We start from the raw sequence: 27,977 nt of genomic DNA on the forward strand, positions 1-27,977 counted from the left end.
CCCTTCCATTTTAGGGCATTTCTAAAATATCTGTTCCAATTGCATATGTAAAACAGATTTTCACAACTGATAGAGACAGTTTCTATCTGGATAGCTAAAAGATCTGTCCTTGTCTGCCCTATACCAGTAGGACAGGACTTCAGCTTTAGCGACAAACTAAAAAGACAAAAAGGAAGTTCTTAACAACATGAAAGGAGCTAGTAACAAAATGATTGTAAGTACAATAAACAATGCCAAAAGACAGCACAGCACAACAATAGGAGTTGCAAAAGTACCACTTTTTTGGTATGTTTCATTATGAGTCTGGAGACCTGTATTATACAAACACAGTGGCATTAAGCACTTGACCTATCTCTTCTATCTAAAGGGCACATAGTCTTGCTGGCCAGAAGGATACTGACACTAATTTTTTCAATTACATATTAAGGAAAACTAATCTGAAGTCTCCACAGGACATTTTTGCTATAAACTTTTGTGGATGGATTCACAAACCCTATGCCTACAATCAGACCTGTTCTGGCCTAACTGTCTTTACTAAATGGAATAAACAAGTATATAAGCAAAGGTCTGCTGAAGTTCCCTCAGGCTGAAAATTTTTCAGAGAATCACAGTGGACAAAACTAAAAGCCTGTAACTCCTCTTTGTTTCAGGACAGTGGTGGCTGTTGTCTGTGTTGGCCTCTGTGTATGGCATTGTTGAAGACTGCCTAAATTTCTGTTCCATCACTAATTGGCTTTACTCATTTTTTAACATTTTCCTGAGGTGTTCCAGCAGCTCATGACGCTTAATACTAATTTCTAGAAATCTTTTTAACATTTTGTGCACTTTCAGAAATCTTCTCCTAATGATCCTACCAAAACCACAGTAACACGTATGAAAAACATGGCCAGAGCTTATCAGTGCCAGAGGCTGCAGCTGGAAAAAAGAAAAAACCCCTTCATATTCCCTAGATCTTCTAATTACAGTAATCCAGTGTATATTAGTGTGTGGGAAAAAAACATCACAATCAAATATATCAAGTCTCCTAAGTGTCTTTCATCTGGTTTAGGCCAACTATTTCTATTCCACAAAACAGACAATGATACTTTTTACAAAATGGAGTGAGTACCTGCATCTTTCTGATGTGACAATGGTACAAAACCAGCTGGAACCTTCCAGAAATGAAATGGTAACCTCTTGTTTTACAGCAATGCAGCGAATGGGAGCGTGGAGAGATCTAAGCTTTACGTTCACTTAAGCGAACAATGACAATTTCTCAAACAGAGGAAACAAATATATTAGCACCTTAGCAAAATTTAGTTTTTTAAACTATTCCTTCAATTCGCCATGTCAGACTGCGATTTTTTTCTTTTTTTTCTTTTTGCTTGGGACAAAAGGTCTTTGCTAGTGACCTAATATAAGGCATTGGTGAAGCAGGAACCCCAGCCTTACTATGGAGAGATAGACACAAGCTCTGCCAGTTGGAGAACCAGCAGAAGCTAAACACTGCAGAATCTTCTTTTTTTTTTCCCCCCTTTCTTTTTTAAATCTGATTTACTTGTCAATTTTATGCTTAAATAACTGCTTTTGAGAACACCATGAAATTCATAGCAGCCAAGGTAACAGCAGCATAGCAACAGACGTTGCTACTCAGAATAGAATCGTAAGAACAATTCTGCTAACTACATCCTTCCAATCTCACACATACAAATGTACACAAGAATAGCCTAAGACATGCATGCTTCCAAGTCTAGTTGGGGCTCAAAGTTTTAGAGCACCACAATCAAGAACGCTGTATCCCACAGTGAACTACAACGCAGCATGCTACGATTCCCTAACAAAACTTTCTTCAGCATCTCCTCAGCCTGATGCTAAAAGCCAAGAAGGTTTGCTGTGTAAAGCTGGTCCTCAAAAGACACTTCCACAGGTAATCCAATGTTTCCAAACCCCATATCTGCCTATGCTGTGAGTGGAAGTACACTATTATTCATTGGTTATAACTAAGAAACACGTCAGGGCCTAAGCACAGAGCAAAGCACCGAGCAAGCATCTCTCTGGTCCAAACGGCATACCCCTCTTCATTAAAAGGCATCTATCTTCAGGTTGCACATAACGTTACAACTATAAAATACACCACATTCTCAGGAAAAACTTATTTTGTGAGCATCCTCTAAGACTAAGTAAGACGCATATCAGACTAAAACTGAGGACAGACTAGCAGCACTCATGCCAGAATCTCTTTGCAGGAATCCTCACACAAGAAGGATGAGAGGCCTCAGCTGAATGCAGTCCCTGACTGTGCAAGTGCGACAAGTCCCAGAGCAGGACTGCTTTCTAGAACATCATGAGAACAAGTCACATCTCAAAGTTTAATTGCAACAGAAGCTCATTCCAAGTTATCTGTATCAACTGTCCACTAATTTCAGATGTCCCTACAGGCAACACAGATACATACAAATGTATTCCCTAAATTATAGAAATCTCACAGTCTGCTACAGGATAACCAACTCCACCATGGGACTATGAAGTTCTAATTTTAATGAAAGTTGGGGTTTTACTCCCACTAGAAGTTCCAGAGTTTCACTTTTCCAATAACTTCTGGTCTATACTGGCATCAATTTATTTTTATGCTGTCATTGTTTATTAGCAGAAGTATCTCCCTGACTCTTTTTCCTACATATTAAATAGCAAGTGTAATAAAATAAAGACTGGAAGAAGTTAAACATCCAAATGCCTTTCATTTTCTCTAGCAGGGAAAAATTTCCACTGCCTTTTCAACCTAATAATCCTCTTCTGTACTCACTCTAGTTTGTGTAGCCTTAATCCCGAAATGTCTGATCCTGGGAGTTCAGCTGTCTGTGATACAAGGCCTAATTCTGAAATAGCAAAGCCATGACTTTTGATAAAATGTTTTCAGTTGTAAGAAAGAGCCTTGACAAAGTACAAAGAGCCATTCGAGATAAGAAAGGGAGGTTGGGGGGAAAGAAGCTATGATGGCTCTGATACAGCAATAAGCAGCTTGAAAATTCAAGAGCAAAAGCATTGACCTGAATGGGTATGAAATAGTACAGAACAAAACCATGGAGTCTGACAGAAACCCAACAAGGCTGATGGTCAGCCTATTCCAAGGAGAAATGGAGGCCAATCTTTCCTCCCTGCTTTTACCAGAAGTACTGAGCATGCCAGTGCTCTGCTTAATAGGTTGCAAGTCCCAGCTAGGACCAACAAATAGCTTCCTGGCACAGCAAAGGATGCCTTATCAAAATGACCCAGAGAGGGAGGGGCTACAAGTTGGACACAGTTCTTGTGCTCTTAAACACATTTAATCAATATTGCACGTAAGGTCTTGACAGGGTCTTAGATCTTATATTTCTAGAAAGTAATCTATACACATATTAGCTTCAACTACTAAATAAAACAAAGGATGTTTAGAAATCACTGAAGTAGTTTAGAAGTAATTAAGGCACAGTCAGAACAGAAGGTGGAAAAAAATCCTAAAATTCAAAATTAAGCAACAGCTACATCAAAATGTGTTCCCTAAAACATTAAATATCTGAACATTAAGTCTAGTTAATAAATGTATGCCTTGCTTCCTACTGCATAAAAGGTCAAAAATATAACAGCTTTTTGGATTTGATATTATATTACACAAAGGCAAATTGATTTAATTAAAACTTTTTGCATAATAGTCTAAATGCAGTTATCACAAAGTCATTCAGTCACATACACATTAAAACATCTTGAGTAAGGTATGCATTACAAAAGCTAGTACTTTCAAAACAACCTGAATAGCTTTTGAAATTGTTTTTAGTTGATACATGATTTGAATACAATTTCACTGGACTAAAAACTTCGGAGTATGCCTGATTTGTATACTGTTTCACACTTAAGGCAGCAACCAAGGGTTCTGTTGACAGACATCTAATCATATAAGTTTACTGCACCTCTTTTTTTTCCTGAAACATTTAGTCTTGATAGAAAATACTATAATCTCCTGGAAGTGGGGTAAAAAACCCCAAAAACCTAAAAACTCTATACCGGAATAAAGATTTTCTAGGGACTTAGTCCACTTAAAGCATTCATCAAAACCCTGCTTTTAATGAGGTCTAAAATTACTCAAGGCAATAAAGAGCCTGTTACTTGGACCTAGACATATGAATTGGAGCACTTAGTGCTCCATTTCAGGAAAATGTTCAGTTTTAACTCTGTACTAATTGTTAATGATGTTAATGGGTCACTGTATATTTTAGAATCGTTATGAAAAGCAATACAATCACATGATTATTTTTTTTCAGCCTTTTCAGGATATTTATTTTTAAATTTTCCTCTCTGTATTGCTCTTGTATGACAGAGTGCTAAGGATTAAGGAAAGCAGCACAGAGTCTGCAATGCAATGAAGTAGCTCACACCCTGACTATGCACAGCATATTTATATCAAGAGTAAGAACAGAGTGTGCATTGCTTTAAAATTCAGCACACAGATATAGCAAAAACATAGTAGGAGTTGAGCTGGCGGCTTGTGGTACGGGCCATCAGGACTCCAATAATATGAAGACAGAAAGGGAAGCACAGATGAGGAAAAGTGCTTTCTGGAGGAATCTGACAAAATTGGAAAGTGGCTGATTACAGTGGAAAGAGAACATTACTTCCAAGCACAAAAGCAATAGAGAGATGTGAAAGAAAAAAGATTCAAGTAATTCTGCTGAACTGGAAAAGCCAAGGATGAGAGGCTAGAATTTGATCTAGGGGGAAAAGGAGTATCACAAAAGTAGTAAAACAACCTTAGCAAACAGAGAAGTTATAGCAGAGAGAGATTTACATTGCAGTAAAAGTGAAACATGATGTAGAGCAGATTTGGTAAGGAAGTTAAAAACAAAATAGAGGAACACGCAACTAAGCAGTAGAGAGAAAATGGCAGAGGAGAGTTAAAGTTGTCAAGTTTACAAACCTGAATGACTGGGAGAACACTGAAGTCACCAGGGACAGAGGAAGACAGGTAGAAGGGAAAGATGTTTAGATGGAAAGCACTTCAGTTTTGCTGAACCTGAAGTAGAAATGAAACATCCAAGAGACACTGAAAAGACAGGAAAAGATCTGTGACTGGGCAGCTAGTGCAAGCTGCATGTAAGAAGGCATACCTGAGAGTCACTCTCAACCTCTGACAACCCATGACTTCCGTATTTCCAAATGAATTCATCCTACTCTCTGACTATTCACTGCCAAAGCTCAATCGAAATATACTACTACAGTGGCGAGTAAGTAAATCTTGTAAAAGAGTGGTTTTGTTCATTACAAAAAGCTTCCATTCAAAAGTAATTCCTCAGTGTAACATCTTCAGTCTCGACTCAAACATCAAGACCCCAGGGCACTGTACACACAAAAGAGCAGTAAAATCACGGCTACTTGAACAAATGAAAGGCCTTAGTTTCGATTACAGTGTTATGTTACAAACCTACAAGCTTCTACAATGTTTTGTTTACATTTTAGTAAGCTATATTTTGCAACCTTTCATGGTATCAAGGGCAGTCAAATAAGGTTTTAATCCAGTGTGTTAAAAATTACCATTTTAGTAATACACTATCTGAAAACTACATGTATAAGAGTTTCCAACAGCAGAAAATGTATTAGGAATACAAAGAAGAAAAAGAAGAAGAAAAACCCAAATATTTTAACCTTCATAGAACTGTAGAAACATAAGCTAGAAAGAACTTCAAATCATCTAATTTTGCACACAAACATGATTTAGATCAACCTAAATGAGAAGTTACTCTAACTGGGTATTTTACAGCTGCCTAACAGTAGAGAGTCCGTAACTTCCACAGACAGCTTGCCTGATCTGTGCTACTTTTAGTTAGATTTTTTGCTTAATAACTGAAACGACTTTAAAAATACCTCACAAGCTTGCTCATTCTCAGTCATTTTTATGCACAGGAAGATTTGCATTCCCCCTCATCCTCCTTGACATTTAGTTCTTGACTGAAAAGACTATATTCTCTCACAGTCTTTGTCACAGGTCAGTCAGTTTTCTTAATATGTTCATGTTAAACTTCGCTGGATTCACTTTAGCCTGTGTACATTTATCTTAAAGTTCAGTTCATCATTTTTCCACCAGCATCAAGAAAAAGGGAATAATTGTTCTTCCTTGACCCCCCATACAACACTACTGTTACTTCACCACCAAATGAGAATTGCCTTTGATTCACAACAGCAAGCAAAATGAGAACGTTATTTTCAAAAATGTCAAGACTTGATATGAGACAGTCCTCTTACAGATATGAATAACACCTTCTAAGATGACCATGACAATGTACTTTTAGTAAGACAATTAAGAATTCCATGAACCTTTAGAAGCAAAGTAGAATTTTGTTGGTTGAGCTATACAGTTAGTTAGAAGATGCACCTCCATCTACTTAGTGTCAAGGCAGAAGAATGAGACTACAGGTGACCTTTATAGTAGTCTTGAGCAAGATGAGTAAGATTTTTCAGAAGACAAGTTGGTAACACAATATTCATGGTACGTTCCTCGCTTCTTAGCCAATGCAGTAGAGGGACTACAGAGAGCCCACCCTTCCATGCCCTTGTCTTCTTTCCTCCCCCATGTACTTCCTACAGACTTTGGCTTGTGGCAGCTGACAAAATTTTAATTCTTCTTTCCTGATACCTTCCCCTAAATCACAGTCAAATTTTAAACAGCAAACTAGCTTCTTTCTAGGTTACTAGTTGCTTGAACCGTGTATGGCCCTGATAGGCCATGAAGATGCTGCTTATTATAACTATGTTACAGCCAGAAGATTATTTCTTTTAGAGAAATGATATCTCTTCATCAGAAGATACATCTGCAATACCCTGCATAAAATTCAATTCCATCTGGGTGGGGTTAGACGGGCATGGAACCTCTGTGTGTGTGTGTGTACCTACACACACAAGGATACCAAGCTATATGCTATACTAATGATAACTTGCCTGCATACGTGTTGGCCTTGTTCAAGAGATCTGTGCACGCATGCATGTCAGCAAAAGCACGAATCCCCAAGCAGTTGATAGGGTGAAGCTGGGATTCCAAAAATTCACAGCAAGTCCTTTTCACATCCTGCAGTTGCAAGAGACCAGCTGCTGGGAGCAATACCTGTAAGAAGCAACAGGTGGTTACTATCCCCATTCAATTCTGAGATTATACAAGAGTATTCTCAATACTAATAAAGAAAACAAAATAACCCATTAAAAAACTAGGACTAAAACAGGGAGGAAAGTTGCAGCCCTATGTGACTGAAGAACTTAAAATTCAATATTAACATGATTTTGCAAATACCATTTAAGGTTTAAAATAAGGAGCAACTTCTTTACCACCATGTTCACTGTAAAATCATCCCATAGATTATAATTCTCACACTTCATGTTAACTTTTCCCAATATTCATTCACAAGTTCCCTTCTTACTGTTCCAAACAGTCCATAATTAATCTCATTTCCAAATCTTCAGTTTAGATATTTCTTAAAATCAAAGTTTTCTAGACCATGACAGAATATGTAAGTCTTATTTGCATGCAAGTACTGGATATTCCACAATTTTTCAGCATCAATAATAAGCATCTTTATGGGACCTTCTTGGATGAATGGCATTTAAAAGCCTGCACATATAAAACATTCTGTAACTCATTAAAAATCTGTATTAATAAGGAATTAGTGTAAATTACATATCTGTCCTTTAACTTCCACAAAGCAAGTAAAAACTAAAGAATAATTTAAAAAATCCTATAACATATACTTTATTTACCCACTAAAACTTTATGGGATTTAGGTGAACTATAATTGTGCCTTTGAGCAAAATCCCATGCCGCTATCCACAATTTCTTCTTCGTAATATTTTTATTTCTGTGCCTTTAACAGTTACTTTAATGAGACTTTTATTTTAGAACATTCAGGTGTGAAACTGATGTTAGACTGCATCTTTAGTGGATGACAACAGGCAAGATTTTAACATGGAAATCTTGCAACTGCTCACTTAAATATAGAAAAAACATATAGGGCTGCATCAATAATAAGCAAGAAATAAAAAACACACCAAAGACACCACCAAATGGGTGTATTACTCTTATTAATATTTGCTTTTCATTTAAGCAATTACTTGGCAAGAATTAAAGAGAGTCAAACAAGAAAACTGGAAGAATAACAAGGTCTGGAAGAGCGGAGTAAAACAATTTAGAAACCTATGTGACACTAAATGAAAGCAGCAGAATATACTTCTTTATTACTCTTTGGAAGAAGTTTTAGTAACTATGTAGAATCAAATATTTGCTATTGTCTTTGTAAGCATCTATCTACTCTGTATCTAAAGAGCTAATATTATTGTTTACTCTTTAGACTTTCTTCTTGAAATAAAACTAAAAATTATGACCCAAACTAAAACAAAAAGGACTTCAGGTGAAATAATACCTTGTAATGAACCCTTGTAAAGCTAATGTCTGCTTTACACTTCACTTTTGGTCCTGTTTCTATGACTTACGGCTGTTCTCCCTTGAGCTTGCCATATCTGTTCAACATATTAATCCCTAATTTGAAGCAATAATCCACTATAGTGTATATTTTACATATTTGGCTATCAATGTGGATAGCAAAAAGGAAAGATCATACATTTAACAAGAGTTTGCTTTGAGTATCAAATGCTAATGAAAGAGAAATGAAGGAAACACACAAATGTGATTGCACTGACATACAGACTGCTCCTAAGCAAAATAACTGAAAATTAGTTTAAATCTTAGATAATCCTTGAAAATATCAAATCAGTCTAACAAAATAAATGGAGAAGATTTGTAAGTCATAAGCATAAATGACACATAAAGACACACAATTCAAAACAAAATTAGTAAGCTTAAAGGTTGCTAATGACAAGGTTAAAACAGTACAGTGAAGTAATTTTATTCTAGCATATGTTTATGAAAATGTGAAGATAATATCGGTAAAACAATTTCTATTATTACAACTAAAGCATCAATAGTTATAACAGTGAGTAGTAGATAATTCCTTTTGTAGTGAATTCTAGGATAAGATAGGATCATAAATTACATACCAAAAATCAAGGCTAGAAATCTAACACAAGTATTTATTTATACAACCAGTTCCAGTTTGCTTACAAATCAGGTAACTAATTGAAGAACAGTCCTAGGTAATTTTAGGCATTTTATCAGTATAGTTTAGCAAATAATTCTGAGAACAATCCTTGACTGCTTAAATGGATTCAGTAATGTATCCGTTACAAAAATATGTAAAATCATGATCAAATCAGTAAGCAAAATGGAAAGGTGAAATATGAGAATGGTATGCAGAAGGATTTAAGATTTGTATGCACAGTCACACTGAGACACTTGCTCGCTCATACAAACAGTGAAGCAGTGTTACAAGGACTAGAAGACCACTCTTCATTATGGGAAACTTAAATCATTGTAACTGACTTTGTACAGCTTCAGATTTCAACACATTTTAATTATCACACAATAAGACATTTAAATCTAAATATATTCATGTGTATATCATTACTAAAAAAGAAAAGAGAGGCAAAGTGCATGAAATTTATCCCACTGAAATTATACATTGGGCTTTGGTTACTAGGCAACAAGAGCTAGAATAACATCGAGCTATCTTCATTTGTACCTATAGGACTGTTCGCCTGGAAGCTGCAACAACCTGCATTTAAAAATACAGTTTCATCACAGGCAGATTCACTCTACTGAAGCCAGAGGCTGAACTACATAGGAGAAAAAAAGACCAGAACAACCCAAACTCCTCTCAAACACATTATAAAAAGCTATATTAAAACTGCAGTGCAGATTAAGTTTAGCTGCTGCTGACTCTAAACTGGTAGGCTATAGCTCAGATTTATTTCTAGAAATAGCCAGTAGAGGGTATCCTAACTTTCCTTTTAGGATCAAAAAGACTAGTATCCATACCGCTTTGTACTGCAAGGAATGCAGGGGGGAGCAGTGCTGGTGGAAATAATCTCCAATTGCTTATTCTATGAAAATGGATCCTCATCACAGAGGTTGTTGTTTTTATAATCAAAGAAACTGAACAGATTATAATTACAGATGGCAAGTAAGAACTCTTGTGTATGGCAAAATTGTGATGATGAATTGTGGAATGACTGCTAGATTTCCTAGAACAGATCATTTAACCCTTACAAGTCTTTGAAGGCAATTCCCTGGTTATCTCCTCCTGGTTCTCCTTCCTGCAGTGATACTCCTATTCCCAAAGCTGTGTACACCTGCCATGCCAAATACACCTTTCCAACCCCACTGAAACAAAAAGGACTGTGACCAGGTACAATTATTTGTTTTAAAATCCACCTGCAGTGTCACCTGCATAGTCAGGAGGGATCCAGTTAAGGCCCCAACTGTGTCTGGTTTTTTTTTTCATTGGGTGTCTGTTTTCACTGGAGTAGATTCAAGCCCTTCAAAATGACTCAGCTAGATCATCGACCTGTATCTGAGGCTGCTGTCCTCTCTTGTGGGTCCTTCAGGTACATGCCAGGAGTATGTTGAGGGCTGAGGGTACTAATGTTGCCTGCAGCTTTTTTCCCCTCTTTTTATCCAGACAGCATCATGACCTTGTTTACTCTTGTGCAGCCGGACACATTTACTTTATGTGATCAAAGCATATATGCATTGAGCTCCAAGACAAGGAGCAGCCAGTACAGGCAGGCACCTCTCCTGTCAGTTCATAAAGAACAGATTCACAACAGTCTTGGGGAGATACGGCTTGTGTGATCAACAAACCCCTACAATGGAAGAAGGCTCAGAGGAGATGGGCAAAGGTGATGACCTCAGGGAAGAATGTAATGAATGAGCACCGAGTGGTGTAAAGAAAGCTCAACTTATCTCAATACAAGAGGACTGGAGGGTAATCTTTGTTTTAGATATATGGCTGTACCAGCGAGTCAATCAGGTTGTGTAAACAGCCTTCTCCAGGATCATCAGTACAGTGTAAAGTTTTCCCCAGCTAGCCAAACCAGTGAGAGGGAGAGGTATACATGCAGATCAGCCCAACATAAACTATTAAATCTGATCAACCAACAGAAGGAGCTCTGAAGAGAACAAGGGGCTTGAGCTGGCTTTAGCCCAGTGAATTGGGGATGCCCAACATCCTGACAGTGGTCAGACAGAGACCAGTAATGGGAATCACTTTTGCATGGCAATTCGAATGTATATTGCAATAGTTATATTGTGCTTGTGTTGTGATTTCAGTAAATTGCTCTATCTCTCTAAATCAAAGCATAACACTATGCAGCACCAGGTCTCTTCAAATCAGTAATTTTACATCAAACATTAAACCCTCCTTGTGGACTATCTAGAAGAAGCTGGTCAGAGAAGCTACCCTGGAGTGCCTCCACACCAGACAAGGAAGTTCCTCCTACCCAAAGGCTGCTAGTTGACCTAATGCGCATCCCCTGACAGTATATTTGCTTCACAAAGTTCATTGCTGCAGTTGTCTTCACACAACTCCCACAAATTGGTACCACACATAAGCTTTCAGTAACCATCTTGCTAGTTGAGAATGGAGGAACAAGTCCAGTGAAAATAGCCACCAAGATGATCAGAGGGCAGGAGCATGTGATATTACAAGGAGAGGCTAAAAAACCTGAATTTGTTCAGCCATAAAAGAAGACAAAGGGGACGTTTTACTACCATCCACAACTATCTAATAGGAGGGTAAAGAAGAGTGAGCTGGACTGTCCTTGAAGATGCAGTGGGACAAGACACAAGTAGGAAAACAGGAAAATCTGACAGGAAAAAAAGAAGGAAGGTTGTTTTTTGTTATCTTGTGTTGGTTTGACATTTTATTTTGTGTATTTTTTTTTTATACCATGAGGGTGGTTAAGCCCGGGAAGAGATTTCCCCAAGAATTTGCAGAATCTCCACACTTGGAGATACTCAAAATTCAGTGGACAGGCCCCTCAACTTGCTCTAACTGGACCTGATTTTGAAAAGTTCAAAGTAAAATTTAAACTGATTAAAGCTTTCTGTCTGCTGATTTAAGTCAATTTGTTTCAGTAATTTTATATCAATAATGCTATCATCTTTCCACTCCTCTTTGTAATGATCTATTCTCCTAATATAAATATATTGTGCTACCTGCACTATTTTTTAAATTCCCTGGATTCTTTAAGATTTCAGCCATGAATTCTTGTACAAAATTCAAATTGATACCCACCAAAAACACATTACTATCAGTATAATGCCCATTTGAAAATAATGAGGAATATATTGCAGGCTTTAGGAATAAAACATCCCACAGCATAAACAAACCCAAAATTTCTCAGAACATGAAAGTACTTGGCAAGCAAATAAGCCAATAAAAATCAAAGTGGTGTATGCCTAGAGAACTGAATAATGTGCTGTCTAAAAGCAAAAAATTTCATTATCACATGGAGGGAAAACTAATCTGTAACATTAGGAAAGAGACTAACCTAGGAAAATAGATGTATGCAAATCCTAACACAGAACAATGCAATGCAGAAGCACACAGGAAAGCAAGTTACATCCTTGCTAACTGCAAATATTCTGTATTTTCAGTTACAACATTAAAATGAAATAAATTTCAGAAAGCAGCAGTTATGTCAATGCCTATCATAAAACAGATCTTGAGGAAATATGGAGTTTAACCTCTATTTCTGAGGTTTAAATAACCATTTAATCAAACTGAACTTCTTCACTTGCTGTTTACACTACCATGGCGTAAGGAAGAAGGAAATTAAAATAATGGTCAAAGATAATCCAAATTTTCTTTTTTTTTTTTTTTTTGACTATCATCTGCATGCATCTGTGCTGTAATTAAAACTGTAGTTTGTAACTGAAGTGTAGTCTAAGTTCTAGTGAAATCATTCAGCACTGTATAGAAATTATGCTATTTGGGAGTATGCATACAAACCCACTAAAATAGATACAAATATTTTAACACTTGCATCTGTGGAATAAAATGTAGACATTCCAATTTTGGGAAATTCAGTCTTGTTAGCATTTCTATATGAACCACATTTGCAAGTTAATTGCCCTGCTCCAGTGTTAAAATACATAAGTAAGATACTGTGCTGAATTCAAAGATGTGCATGAGCTGCAAGCTTAGAACATGATACCATGTATCTCATAAAACATACCTTCTGGGTATCTTAACATCCTTGACTTTATATGCTATTGCACAGTGAAGATGTGAATATATAAATTTGTCCTTTAGCTTAAGGAGCCCCATCCAATTAAAAATCAGCTGCAGGTGGCAGTTTTATAGTATAAAAGGAAAGAATCTGACTGCTGAACACAACACAGTCCTATTCCTTCACATCCCCTTAGTACTAGACACAAATTGGTAGAGAATCGTTTCAGCTGGAAAGAATGAAATAATTGTGAAAATGCAATATTTTGAATGACTGACACATTCTGCAAAAAACTAAGTGGCTCCCAAATTGGAAAGCAGTGTGACATTAAAATGGAGTGTAAGGAAGAAGCAACTGGGTTACATACCTGCTTTTTAACCAGCATCATAATCTGTACTTAAGTGTCTATTTCAGTTAGTGAGATGCAATTTATGGGAAGTAACTGATTTGCTCAAAAATTGGCTTTGAAGAGACACCACTATATAAGATTATTGTGAATGAACCTCTAATTTTAATTAAAACGTTTGGGGTGGAGATGGGTTTTTGTTGTTGTTTTCTTGGGTTTTTTTGAAGGAGCTAGATGTGGAAGTTTTGAGAGGTTTCGGGATGCAGTTAGAGGTTCCTGAAGTGCAGAAATAAGATTAATGAAGCAAACAAAGTAACAGAAGGGTCACTTTAATCACATAATACACTACAATTAATGGTATCCATCTGTTCTACAAGAGAGAACCATGCTTGAACCACCCTTGTTTGGCTTGAAGATTCTCCTACATCTTCTCTACCAGAACAGTGTCTTAACCAGCATGTAACAGTGCATTTTGGCTTAAGCCTCCACACAAGAGAGACAGGTTGATTTTCTATTCTGATGGTTATTTTTTTTAACAGTCATGAGCTGAGCCTTCCATATCCTCTGCTGCGTTAAAAGATACTGAAAATAGAAATGAAACATTGTCTCATTTGGAGCGGAACGTTCTTGAACCTAAAATAATTTTCTTTAAAATTTTAGATTTTTCTTTCATTGAAAGAATGGCAGACAGTTTGATTTGTTAGAAACAGAGGTTTTGATATGAAGTGGTCACTGAATTTAAGTACATGCACAGTAAATCATCTAAAATAAAAGCTCAAAATCCTTCATCATACTGTAATTCAGTGCTTAAAAGATTATACAGCTGCATAAAAATACCTTATATTTTCTTAGGGCTGGAATAATTTAAACAAGACTAACTAGTTTGAACAAAGCCACTTGCTGCTGATACTCTGTCACTGAGAAACTGGACAATTTAGTCTTTAACTATGGGAGCTGAAGTGCTACCCAGTCAAATACTACACAAAGCTCCTCTGCAGAAGGATTAAAAGAAGCTGGAAACATTAAGTAGGCAGGATAACATAACTCACTCTATATGGTTTTCGATCGTTCTGTAAAGGCTGACCCACATAAAGAATTGCTGCATCAGCTGATGCTTTTATCTAATGTGCTTCAGCTATAAGACTTACCCATAACATCTCACACCTTCAGTACCAAGACCACCCTCGATCTCAAACCTCACTGACAGATACACTTTGGTTACACCAAAGATGACTGTGATAGAAATATTTTAAAAATAGTCCCTAAAAATAAAGAAGTAAAAGACCAACAAAGGATCAAAATGTTCATGTTCTATGTTTCCTAAAGTACAAAATACAACTCTGGGGGGGATTGAGGGGAAGGGCATTGAGGAACAAATTGTTTTCTGAGGTTTTTTTCTATATTACAAACTGCTTTGTAACAAACAAGCATTTTTCTCATAGTATAACTGCAAGTTTTCTGGCAATCTTAAAGAGAAGGATTTAAACACCATTTGCAAAGCCTTAAATCCTGTGCTGGAAATAGTGGCATAACTGGGATAGTAGATTATGAACCTCTGTTTTCTCTGTTATCCCGTTCTCTGCATCCATACTACTGAGTTTTATAGTAATACAAACCTGAGAACTGAGTGCAATAGAAAAAGTATGAAATAGAAATACTTTGTGTGCTTACCTTCAATACAAAAATTTTGTCAAGATTAACATCTAATGTGCAATAAATGGCCCTTCAGTAAACTCAGACATTCGATTACTCCAGGCATTTAGTGTTACAGTTATGTTTTTATATTTTATTGAGATAATGTCTGTGGAGACGTTCAAAACCTGCCTGGACACATTCCTGTGTAACCTCCTCTAGGTGGCCCTGCCTTGGCAGGGGAGGTTGGACTAGATGGTCTCCAGAAGTCCCTTCCAACCCTAATGATTCTGTAATCTTTTACTTACTCAGGTTGCTAGAGCAGACCATAATTATGTTCTCCTAGAAATGTCAGAGGAATACCTCCTCCTCAATAAAAAAAAAAAAAAAAAAAGGAGGGGGAGGGAAAAGGGGGCATTAGGCTTAATGACAGATTTCATAATCACTTTGATCTAGATACTGTGCTTATAAAATTCAGATACATAGGAACAGAATTCCCAACACAAATGCATCTCTAGCCTCCCATTTGATTATTTTTTCTTTCAGATGAAGGTTTAATACCTATGTTTCATGATTTAAAGCATGACCAATATCCAGAAAACACAAACATTTTCAAGAAAGCCTTTATTCAGCTTCCAGAAGTTTCATCTTATGTGGCAACATACTGCTGAAACTAGTTGCAAGTAAGAGACATCAAACAAAGAGTCTCTTCTTTAAGTGGCTTAATTTACTTACAATAAGCACCTTGAATTTTACAGGGAGGTAGGCAGGCACACACACTTTTATTTTAGTAAATGACCTCTGCACTTTAAGTTGGCAAGGGCTGTCTTTCAGGTTTTGCCACAGGTACCCTTTTAGTCATACACATAGATACATGGATGCCTATGGTAAAGGTCATAGCTGAGACAAAAGTAGCTGCTTTCATCTGACTTGACAGAGCAGAGTCTCTAACACAGCCTAGCAGCATGATGATTTTAAAGATCATAGACTCAGAAAAGTTGCACAAGCTGCTCAGTCTAAGAAGGCAGTTTACATACAAAAGTTCTTATTCATTAATGTCTAGTAAAGGGCAACCACATCCTTGCAAGGCAAGATGAAGGCACCAGGTTTTAGAATCAGAAAACTTGTGATCTTGGTCCTGATTACTTTTGACTCACCTGTTGGTCATCGTATCTCAGTTTCATTTTTTTCTTTCCTTTTTCTTTTAAATAGTCTGTTCAAGACTGTAAACTCTTTTGGGCCACACCATCCTTATAGCATGTTGCTGTAATACCTCTCACAATGGAGTCCCAATCCCAGGTGGCCCATAAAACAAAGGGTTAAAAATATTTTCCAGGCTAGCCTAGAACTTCACAGTTTTTCAGCTAAATATATATTCAAATAAATGGGTAAATTCCCTGTCTTCTAACAAGAGAAAACAATGCACGCCTTCCTAGTTAACAGCATGAAAGACAAACAATCTCCAAATTTCCTTCTACAGGCTTTTCCGTTTGCATGTTAAAACCAAACTTCACTTGAGAAAAATTGGCACTGTCCAGTGCTTTGGAGCTAAATAAACGTAAGGGCTGCAACAGGACAAGAGCCTGGTCTTTCAGATTTGAAAGGGAACAGTAAAAGATGGCGGTGGAGGTTACGGTTCTGGTTGGTAGGTCAGGGATGCAGGCTTCTTTTGGGAGTAGAAAGGTAGAAGATAGAAATGAAGAAATTGCAAAAGTTTTGCCCTTAGAACTATTTTGTTTAGCTCTGCTGCAACCAGCCAGGGATCCCTTCCATGCTCTCAGCCATGCTGGAAGCAAGTTTGGCATCCAGCTTGAGACAGAATCTGTTACATCATCCTCCCTTCCCCAGTATGTGGTCAAACCTAGTATTCACTGAAATAAAGCCTTGCAGCATGGCTATGCTTCTATCAGCACTGCTCCTTCCTCTGTCTTTCCTCCGTTCAAAAGAAAAGAGAAGGGGAAGAGGAAACCTAGGATGGAAGAAAGCAGAACAGATGAACCCAACCCAGACCTGGACCTCATATGCTCTCACTTAATTAGGGAGGTAAATCTTACAGGGTGAAAACACCTGCTTTGAAACACAGTCTACCTAATAGTAACCTAGGGTTCTCACGTAGTCATTTCCAAATTAACCAGCATGGCTGGAAAAAGCACACTGCTCACCTTCTGCATCCTATACAGCTCCTCTCACGCATTTTCCAGCAACGTACTCTATTCATTAGGCATACACTCTAAGCGTAATAACAACAATAATACATATGTACATGTATGGCTTTGTGCACTCCTCTCTAGGTATCTTAAAAAAAAACTTACTATCTTAGGCATAAGTACATAACTCTTTTACCCTTAAAAGGGTATGTGGAGTCTTTGTAACAAATAGATTTTGGAAGAAAAATAGACTCCTTGTTTAGTCATCTCAGAGTCAAGCCAAAAAAGGCCTTAATCTTCTTCCTCTTAAATGATAGCTTTTCCATGCCTTTAACAGCTTTAAGCCTTTCCTCAAAGTGTGCTATTCACGTCATATTTTAGATCATCCAGCAGAGTGTTACAGGTGAGAACACAGATTTCTACAATGACATACAGATGCTGCTGTGCCATTTTTCACACTCCTTTTTAAAGCCACTATTTCACAATGAGCAGAAGTTTTCCTAAGGTGACTACAGTATGTTATTCTATTCTAGGAAAAGCTGTTAATGTAAAACATAGCAATATGTAGGAGTAATTCAGATTTTTCTTTTCATGCATTGCTTTACACTTTCCAACATTAAATTTGGTCTGCTAGCCCGACATCTAGCTTAGCTAGAAAGCAGGAAGATTTTCTATTTTTATCTGGTATTGAAAAAAGTCCCTAAACCAGTTTATCACCTACATCTTTTGCTACCTACTTTTCAAAACTAAAGAAAATCTGTTCTTTGGAAGCCTGTGACAGATTACAACCATTCAGATACAGTGAAAGCCAACTATTTATTCCTATTTGTTTCTGTGTTCCCTAGGGATTTTTGATCTATTTATTGCTCATCATGTGACAATTTAGGAGGGACTATAACTAACTTGACTTTCAAAAGCCTTTGATATGGTTATTTCTGGAGCACTCAAAGAATTACAGGAGGTTTTTAGGAGCTATACACAATTCAAATAGAATTCTAAAACATATGGAAAGTTTGAGCTTCCCTTATGTTACCTGACACTAACAACAAAAAAAATCCTTTATAGTATCTCTGATGCTCAGGATCACCAAATAACATTGTACTGATTTACTAAAATATGGTTTGAAACTGCAGGGAATAGCCATCTAGAGAATTTAACCTTTTTTTACAGTCTCAGCCACCTCACTTTAAGTTTCTTCTCCATAGGTATGCAAGAATTATTTTTAGATATATGTCTATAAAATCCTATTTCCCTAGTGATGAATTATTCGTATTCATTTGCTTCAGTGCCTCATCTTTGGACCCTTTCTCTAATCGTATCTTTGATCTGTAAGAAGATGTACTTTGGACAGTCTATCGGCATAACTGCGACTTTCTACCTTACTTAGTTTTTGGCACCTTGCTCATGCATGGCTTTGGCAGCCTACACGCTCTCCTAAATCACTCATTAAAGAAACAATATGCAGGAAACTAACAGCTGTTATATTTAGAGCTGCAGTGCTGAGTAAAAGTGTTTTATTCTTTTTATCATTTAAATTAAACGTGCCTGTTTAAATCCCTCAGTGACTTCCCATTCACCTCCCACAGCAATCAGAATCACATGCTTCTGAAGTGCAGGATTACAGATCAGTATCTCTTCTATAATGTACTCCTGTCTCAACCTCACTTCTGTCTCACCCCATCACCTCCTCCATGAGCTTCTGATTCATTCCTTGGCTCCTGCTTAAACCATGCTGACACAGCCAAGCTACAAGACTCTTTACTGCCTTTGCCCAGAAGTGTCTCTTCTAAATATACAGAATTGAGTGGGTTTTACACCCCTTCAAAATATCTTCTTAAGGAACAAAGATTCTGAAATAGGGTAAATCTGTGATTCAGTCCATAAGACCTCAGCCTCCCTCCAGAAGAGATTCAAGACTCTCTACCTCCCACACACACTGGTGTTTGATAGTCCAAGACAGTCTTTTACAGCCTCACCACAATTTTCATTCATTCCTCATACCTTTCGATCCACATTTTAGACATACTTTATCTCTTGTGCTCATTCTCAGTTTTGAAGAGAACTTCAGCACCTAGAAGCCAGTGTACAACAGCTCAAATTTTCATTCAGGTATCTTTTTATTTTTACAAGGCTTAGAGCCTTCTGCCTACCCAATTTTCTCTAGGAACAAAGTTCTGGGATTGCCCATTCAGAAAGACCATAGCAAAAGAAAAAAACAAAAAGATGTTATAACAAGACTCATTGCCTGGAGAACTGGAAAATGCCAGCAAAATGCAAATAAAGCATCACTTGGAAGATGGAGAGAAAGCAGCAAGGTATCTTTGGGGAAGAGGAAAAGGAAGAAAAAAGGCAGGAATCTAAAAATGTGAATACCTCAGGAAGGAATAGTTGCCTTATCTGTGCAATCTGTGCTTTTCCTCATTCTGATGGTCCTACCACCATTTTTGCATTTAAAAACTGACAGAGAGGAAAATATTAGTTTCCCCATAACGTTTTTTGCTTAGTATTTTGGTCAGCAGCTCTTGTATGTGAAGCTTACTCATTTAAAGTGCAAATTAATGAAGCTTGCATTGGTAATAAAATACACCTGTAGAAAGATCACACTCTTCTATTCCCTTTCCTCCTATACTCGCTCTCATGACAGGCAGGCATGCATAAGCAAATGAAGATTGCATAGTAGGGTTATTTCACTGGAAAAATTAAATCATTTACTGTTGCCTGACGTGTCTTACAATGCATATTAGTTCAAGAAGTGTGCCACTGTCTCTCCTCCAGCTAAGCCATATTAGTTTTGCCTTCACATTATTAAAATCCTCAAAGCTGTTGTCACAAATACGAAAAAACGGGTCAAAAGAGGTAACCAGATGGTTGCTTGAGGCCTAATGTATAAAATACATACAATAGCTAAACAATGGTACTTCACTGGTACTCTTTCAGCACACAATCAAACGAATTGAACTAAATAGGCTGTTTAGTCCACCATTAAATTCTTGACTAGTAAACCTTAAACATGTTTTTATGAATAGGGTTTATAATAAAACTGATATCAGCCTGGATTTAAGTACCTCTCTGCAGTGTCAGCAAGCCCCTAATAGTATTAGAGCTGTGCTGGCATAGAAGAATAAGAGCGAAAGTTTGGTTTACCATATAGGAAGTGGTTTAAATGCACACCAAGATTAACTGATTTATTTTTTTTTTTAATTCGGTTTTAATCATTAAATCATTAGGAAGAGGCAGTTTTATAAAACATTTCAAGCTGAATGACTCTTAATACAATTTCAGAATTTGCAAACAGTTCCAGAATTTAGTAGCTATGCCACTACAGCCATGATGGAGTTGAGCAGAAAGACCAAAGGCCTGTTTATTTTTAAACCTGTATAAGACAATCCAGTAAAGAACTCCATTTCCTCCTACAGCCTTAATCTGTGTCAAGGAAATAAGATCACTGACCACCAATAGCGTCTGACACTCAACATCTGTATTACATAAAACATTTTGTAAAGGAAAATGCTTTCAAGAATTAGTGCAGTTACCTGAAACCTATTAGCAGAGAAAAAAAATGATAGGAGGTTTTAGGTCTCCATGAAGGCCATGTACAAAGTGATGGTAAAGGTGAAATATGATTGTGGAAACAGAGTGGTTTCCAAGATCAAGCTGAGTCCAGCAAAGACCCATCGGTGTAAGATGGAAGATGAGGGAACCGAAGATCACAACAAATATTTTAATTCCCTCAGAAACAAGCAGGCTTGTAACCTGTCACGTCAAGGTTCAATAATTAGCATCTTACTCATCATATATTAAAAGGGGGGGAAGGGCCTTGTTAAAAGGACACTGAAACCATCACATCAATTAGAAAGTTTAAAGCATCAGTTGAGATACCCTTTATGTCCTTAAAATCTCTACATATACACCTGTCTCTCTTCATAAAATGTTCTCACAAGGGCATAATCCATAAACCACAGTGAAGAGAATCACCAGCAAAGCTGCATGGCTCTGCATGCTGGGACACACCACGCAGTCTTCAAATGCCTCAATGCACTTAAGACAGAGCATTTTGCATTGGTGTTCCTGAATCTTAACTCTTATTCTAAATGCCTAGTCCAATATTTAAAGCAAGTTACAGACAACAGTGTTAATTACTTGGGTTTTGACAACTGGTATTTCATCTAAAAATTAATGCAGCTGACAATTTAGTTTGTCACTACGGAACTGCTTTTGCCTGATGAAAAATGATGTACCTGTAGCTCATTTGTAAAAGTCATATCTTGACAAATTATCCCCTACCTACAGAAGCTAAAAAAAAAGAGCGCAGGTATATGGTTTAACACTTGGTCCTTCAGCTAAAAAAAATCTGGAACACATGTACTAGCTGCAGCGGCAGGTATGACAAGTTGTTGTGGCATGCAAGATGATTATTAAGTCTTAACAGGTAAAAACATCAAAACAAGACTCCATGTGTAGCTATTTGAGGCATCAGAACACAGCAAAGAGACCATTTTTGGTTTTTTCAATAGTGCTGACAAATTATGCAGTACGACAATTCAACATTTCATGTTATTTAACATTATGTGAAAAGAAAAAACATTTTTGAGCAGCTGTATCAATTGCTGTCAGCCAAATCTGTCCAAAATGTTAAGCTTACAGGAGATTATTTGGGCATCAGAGTGAGTATCAGCTCAGAAAAAAAATACATGAACAGCTTGAAAGACAGCTATACAGTTTTAGTGAAGATTTGGCCTAACAATCTGTCTAAAAAAAGCTGTGTACTGCACCAGGATACTTTGCTGAGTTTCTGGCAAGTTAAATTTAAGTCACAGGAAATACAAATTCACAGATTTCAGCTCTAAAGATGCCATCAATGATATTTATAAACTTTAGCATAAAGTCAGAGCTATTTTAATTAAAACAAAACAAAACAAAACAAAAAACACCGCAGCTACTGACAGGGAAATCACTGCAATATTGCTCTTTTTACTTAGGGACAGTAAGAGAACTTAAACTCATTCAACCTCATTCACTCCAAAAAATGATCTCTAGGAGTGCTGTTGTCTGACCTAACTTCATTCTTCTTTAGGAATATGCAGAGTTTAACAAGAAACCAGCCTGGAAGGTACTCATATGGCTTAATGCTCGGTCTCCAGCCCCAAACATGCAAGCAGCCATGTGTTGCAGGAAAGATTTTGGAAGTGGCTGTGCAGGTACCATGGAGACGCAAGATGACTGATGTAAAAAGGACTGGGGGGGAAAACCCCACTGGCTTAAAACATACACCTAGAAATTCAAAATTTTATTCCATTAGTAACTAATATAGTGAAGACTTGGGTGGAAACATAGGTATTCTCTGAAGAATGTTTTTTAATTGCTGTCATCAGGCAATTGTGGTCAGTAAATAAAGACAAATACAAGTGAATAAAAGGCCTTTATCAACAAGCCTGGAAACTTAAGGGATGTCAAATTTAACTCGCGGTATACAGCAGTAATAGTTTCATTAAGTTACCTGCATCTAGCTAGAAGATTGTGACTGCTTCCACCCAGAAAAATTGCTATCATTACCTATATTATCGTCACCAAACTGCACTGTCTATGTATAATACTCTGTTTGAAAGACATTCAGTAACCACAGTTAATTCAGGGTAAACTCGTCTTAAGGAGCCCCACATTTCTATAGAGTGCACAACTGGGGAGGTACTGGACTTCTCTTAATTATCTGTTGGTCTCCAAGTGATATGCAAGGTGTTAATCATGACCAGTAGGGCTATCATTGCCTAGATCCAGCCTTCCCAGCACACCCTCTTCTCAAGATTCGCTTTCACTTAAGCTGTTTCATTTTCCCTGATTATCAAAAAGTCCTTAAAGAAGAGGTGCCCAGAGAGGTACATCTGTAAATGCATCAAGATCAAACTTGTTCCCTTCCTGCCCTTATTAGGTTCCTAAATCAAGTGCAGCATTTTTTTTCCAGACATGTCTTTCATAGGCTCTCCTAAGGAGAACAGCCAAGTTCCCATGGAAGCAATTTCAGCATTACTTTGTCTCAGAGCATTTTTTATATATATATATATATATAATATACATACAATGTTATATTTAAAACAGGACCTACTGTATCACAGGATTTAGTGAAAGCTTCACAGCATTTAGTTCAGTTGAATAAATATTTCTTTTATCTCTCCCACCCACTTACACAGCAGCAGGCATACTTCCAGGACACAGAACGCACGTCTGTTCAAGTACTGAAATGAACTCTCTCCTCTTACGATGTCCAATCATACATCTGTAAAGGACAGTCAGTCTTCAGTTCTAAAAAGGAAAAGTCCTTTAAAACACCCCCTTGAAAACAGAAAATTTCCTATGTTCATAAAGAAAACTGAATATAACCTTTGAAAGGTGAGGGACATCTTTTCATCCAATAAGGGAAAAAAGAGACACTCTTTAGTTTTCAAAGGAATAATTGACTGGTAGGCTTAGAAACTCTTGAAACACATTCTAAGGTATCTAAAATGAAACCAGTTTTTTAAAAAAACATGCTTTATGCTCTTTGCACATCACAATATTTGTTGCTAACTCATATAAAGACTTTTAGTTTAGTCACCAGTTCATATACACAGTATATTTCTTTTGAGGATAAAGCTTGGCAAGCATCAAAATTTTGACTCTCAGCTCAGATACAAAGACAGTATGGCTCTGAAGATTACTGGAATTTAAGCTATAGTAATTTGATCGTATAAGTGCTTAAAGACTGTAGCAAATACTAAGTGATGAGTCTTACAAACTGATTTATACCAAGTCATTTTACATTTTCTTCAAGCTAAAAGCCCACACAAACAGCTGCTGTTGTTCAGGTGATGCACAACAATAAGTTGGTAAACTGGGAATTCCATCGTGATCCTGAACTCACTTTTTAATTAAGCTCCTGTACACTGGTGTACTTAGTAGAAGAGGTACTGAAGAAGGGAACAGACATGAGTTTAAAGAGGAAAAAAAAATACCAACAACCCACTGTTCTCAGACTAAAGTTGAAAACACAGCACTGCACCAGCTACTAAGAAAAACAACTGTTACAGCTGAACCCAGGACACAAACAAACAAAAAACCAACACAGCTTTGTTACCAAATCTGATATTCCAGTATTACAAGTTTCATACAAAGCTGGTGGCACCTAAATAGCGGTCATTTCACATATCGCACCCCTATAAAACTGCTTATGATGCATCTTAAGCAGACCACTTCTAAATATAACAATTTATTCTGAATATTTTGATCTAAGTTTATCCTAGTGTTCAGCAGAGGAACAAATAAGGAATGTTGCATGTTGTGAAGAATTTTATTTTTGCCTTTAAATTTGTACCCAATAAAGATTAGGCATGGTAAACTCTGACCTTAGGTTTACATGGGCTTCATGGTACTGATAGCACATATTTTTACTATGCTTTACTGGAACTAATATCTACCCCTTGGTGGTTTGTTGGTTTTTTTCTGTCCTCCTCAACAGAAACAAGCCTGGATTATTCATTATTCTGCATTCTATTCTGTGTAATAGTCTCCTCAAAAGATACTCCAAGCATTTTTAAAATTACTTCCACATGTCTTTCTTCTCCTTCCCTCCTCTCCCACTTCCAAAACAGATGTAAGTTTACAGGAGTTTCAGTAGGCCATTCTTTTCTGGTTTTGTCAAGTTTTAAAAGGTAATTGAACATTTCTCCAAAATTAAAGTAGTTAATTTCTTTCACTTTTTATTGAAACCAGTTTTAATATGTGGCTGTACTCTGAAAACAGACTTGCAAATTGGCACCTTCTCCTAACAGACAGTTCCTGGTGTAAAAACGAAGTCTCACCCTCTAAACTTATTAAAAGACACTACTACTATAAACCAGATAACGACTTTTGCTGGCTCCAATTTTAGTTTATTAAAAGTATTATGCTAAGAAGGATAGGTATTTACAACACTCAAATTGGCATTTACCAAAATTAAGAGGTACCACAAATTCCTTCTCCCAGTGCATGACGATCATATTCACATTCTCATTCTTTCTCTCTCTACCAGCATAAAGACAGAGTGAAGCTAGAAACAATGTCATGTTATTGGAAAAGAGAGCCCACTCAATGATATGAAGAAACAACCTCTATAATTTACTCACAGGAAAATAATTTCACTCTAGTCTGCATTAACAAGGCCTCAGTGGATTACTGGGTCCAATTTTATATGTTAAGCATTATATGTTATTTTATATTATATTATATTATTTACATTATATTATAGGTCCATTATATGTTAAGCATGTAGACAATAGGTGAAATGGAAAGAGTCTAGAAAAGCAAGAGGAATGCTAAAAGATTTAGAAAGCATTACCTCCAAAAAACAAATCTATGATGTTCAGTCTAAAGAGAAAAATTAAATTATATGAATGTCTTTCAATATTTAAGACTGTTACAGCAAAAGTAGCAACCAATTGCTTTACAAGACATCAGAAGGTCTAGTAGAGACCAAGGAAACTAGGGAAGCTACTAAAGCAACTGGAACAAACTACATGAGGATTGTTACAAAGTTTTCACTGTTAGATTAAATATGCTCTGCCAAGACTAGATACATTCAGTCACTGTTTCACTTTACAGAGTTCAATAGCAATTATCTTTTATGGTATTCCCTACAACCTCCCACTCTTCCTTCTTTTTGCTCCCTTAACATACCCTCAATCCTGTTGGTCCAACTCTTTGTGGGTCATGCCACAAACAAAATTCAGAAGCTGGACAACTTGAAAAGCACCCATCTGTTTCCATAAGCTTTAGGATTTCTTTGGGGTTTGGTGTGAGGTGCCTGTTCATTTTCAAGCTAGAGGACTTTTCAGGATTCAACAACCATGCAAAGTTTTTGAGCCAGAAGAGATTCACCACAAATAGTCAAAGCCCATGTTACCAAATACTAGGTAAGTAGTAAGTAGTAAGGCAGTAGAATGACTGCCTCAGTAAAAAGTTTGGACAACATAAGCATCCTCTTTTTTGCAGATGTCTTAGAGAAATCAGCTGCTTTTTCAGATCTTGTTTTGTCAGCACCTCAAATCAAATGTTCTGTGAACTCTTAAGCCCTCACCCCATGACAGCATGCAAATAAAAGCATGTCTGTTATACTTCAGATGGCAATCTGCATGAACAGCATGAGTTACAAAGGAAAGATGCATATTGTGCACTTGTGTGTTTATAATATGCTTTGTCCTACACACATTGTTCTTAAATAATTTCAGAAAATGAACACAAAAAGTTATATATATTATAAAGGATCCTGTTCAGGATTTTGGACTTTGTGTTGGCTGTACCTAACACAGTTCTTTAAAGGGAAAAATATGTCAGGACAGAGCTTTGCAAAACTACCATTATTTGTGATTTTTATCTTCTGCTTGTTCAAAAGCAAGACACCATGTTTATCAATAAGTCCAAACTGAAGCTATGTGTAATGTCTTCCCGAAGCAACAAGGACATGTTGGCTCCTGACACTTCAATACACTAACCCAAAGTACTGTGTGAACGTAACAACCAGCAGCAGGACGTTACAAACCAGATCCTTGAAGTGATCCCATTAATAACTCAAAGACAAAAAAAAAAAATGCTGGGGGGCAGGGAGGAATGTTTTGCTGTTGGTTTTATTTTTACATACGTTCAGTGACCTGGTTTATAAAGCAGTACAGCAAACACTTGTATCAGCACAACTACAGGAACAGAGGACTGTAGCAGGGAGTCAGAAAGGAACACAACCATCTTTATCTGGTGTTTACCGCAGTCATCTCTCTTCCCTCTATCAGGCTGACCTCTAAAGCCCATAACAAAACCACAGTCCACAAACAACTGCAGGAATTTTTTCTCCAATGTATTTGTGCTCGGTAGAGGTCTAGGTATACTGCTGACTAAATACGTGCTGAACTGCACAAGCATAGTGTGGGTGAGTTACTCACGCATGAGCTTCTTATAGTAACTAACTCTCCCACATTGTGTACTGCATGTAGTTAATACCTATATGGAAATTGAAAAAATTTGATGTGCAATCAAGTTGCTTTGCCTTCTGAAAACATTAACTTTGATGTTCCTTTCTTAAAACATGAAAAATGTGATACTCCATTAAGTCTGACATTTCATTTCATTTCTGGGAAAAAAAAAAAAAAAAAAAAAAAAAAAACCCAACCAAAAAAAGAGAGAAAGGAAGAGCAGAGAGTTGAGAACACAGGAGAATGTGACATAACGCGAATACAACAGAAACACTGGTATAGCATTACGCGAAGTGAGTGCCATTAGAGATGAATGATAAAATAACTCATTCTAAATGAGGGAAAATACCAGAAGAAATCCAAGAATGTACACATTCATATACCAGCTGCCTTACTCTTGGGGGCTCTTGGGGAATGTAGTGAACCAAGAACTGAAGAAAAGAACAAATATTCTTTTGCATTTAACTAATGTAATGATAACAAATAGTTTACGCACTAATGTGTTTTTCTTCTCAGTCATTGATTATACCTGACTTGTCTACTCCTCCTCACCACTCAATTCCCCCCCCCCAAAAAAAAAGAACAAGAAACAAAACATAAGTGAGATCACAACAGTGGGGAGCAGAAATTAACAGCTGTTACTCGGAAGCTGCAAAGGTACGGTAAAGAAGCAATCTCCTGTCCACATCTAGATCAAGTAAGATACAAATGAAAGAATCTCATAGTCAACTTTCCCCTTGAGAAAGACCAGTAAGCTTGGCT

The 27,977-nt window shown here is 37.0% G+C and overlaps 1 protein-coding gene across 1 annotated transcript in view; it reads right to left on the minus strand.

Moving 5' to 3' along the window:
• Positions 1–27,977, minus strand: part of KLHL2 (kelch like family member 2) — a 60,694-nt gene that overhangs the window by 17,581 nt on the left and 15,136 nt on the right. The window contains exon 5 of the mRNA XM_080630074.1: positions 6,943–7,105. Within this exon, the coding sequence (XP_080486200.1) occupies positions 6,943–7,105 (163 nt within the window). The remainder of the gene's footprint in view (positions 1–6,942; positions 7,106–27,977) is intronic.

The sequence above is a fragment of the Psittacula echo genome, assembly GCF_963264785.1.
Source record: "Psittacula echo genome assembly, chromosome: 1".
NCBI lineage: Eukaryota > Metazoa > Chordata > Aves > Psittaciformes > Psittacidae > Psittacula > Psittacula echo.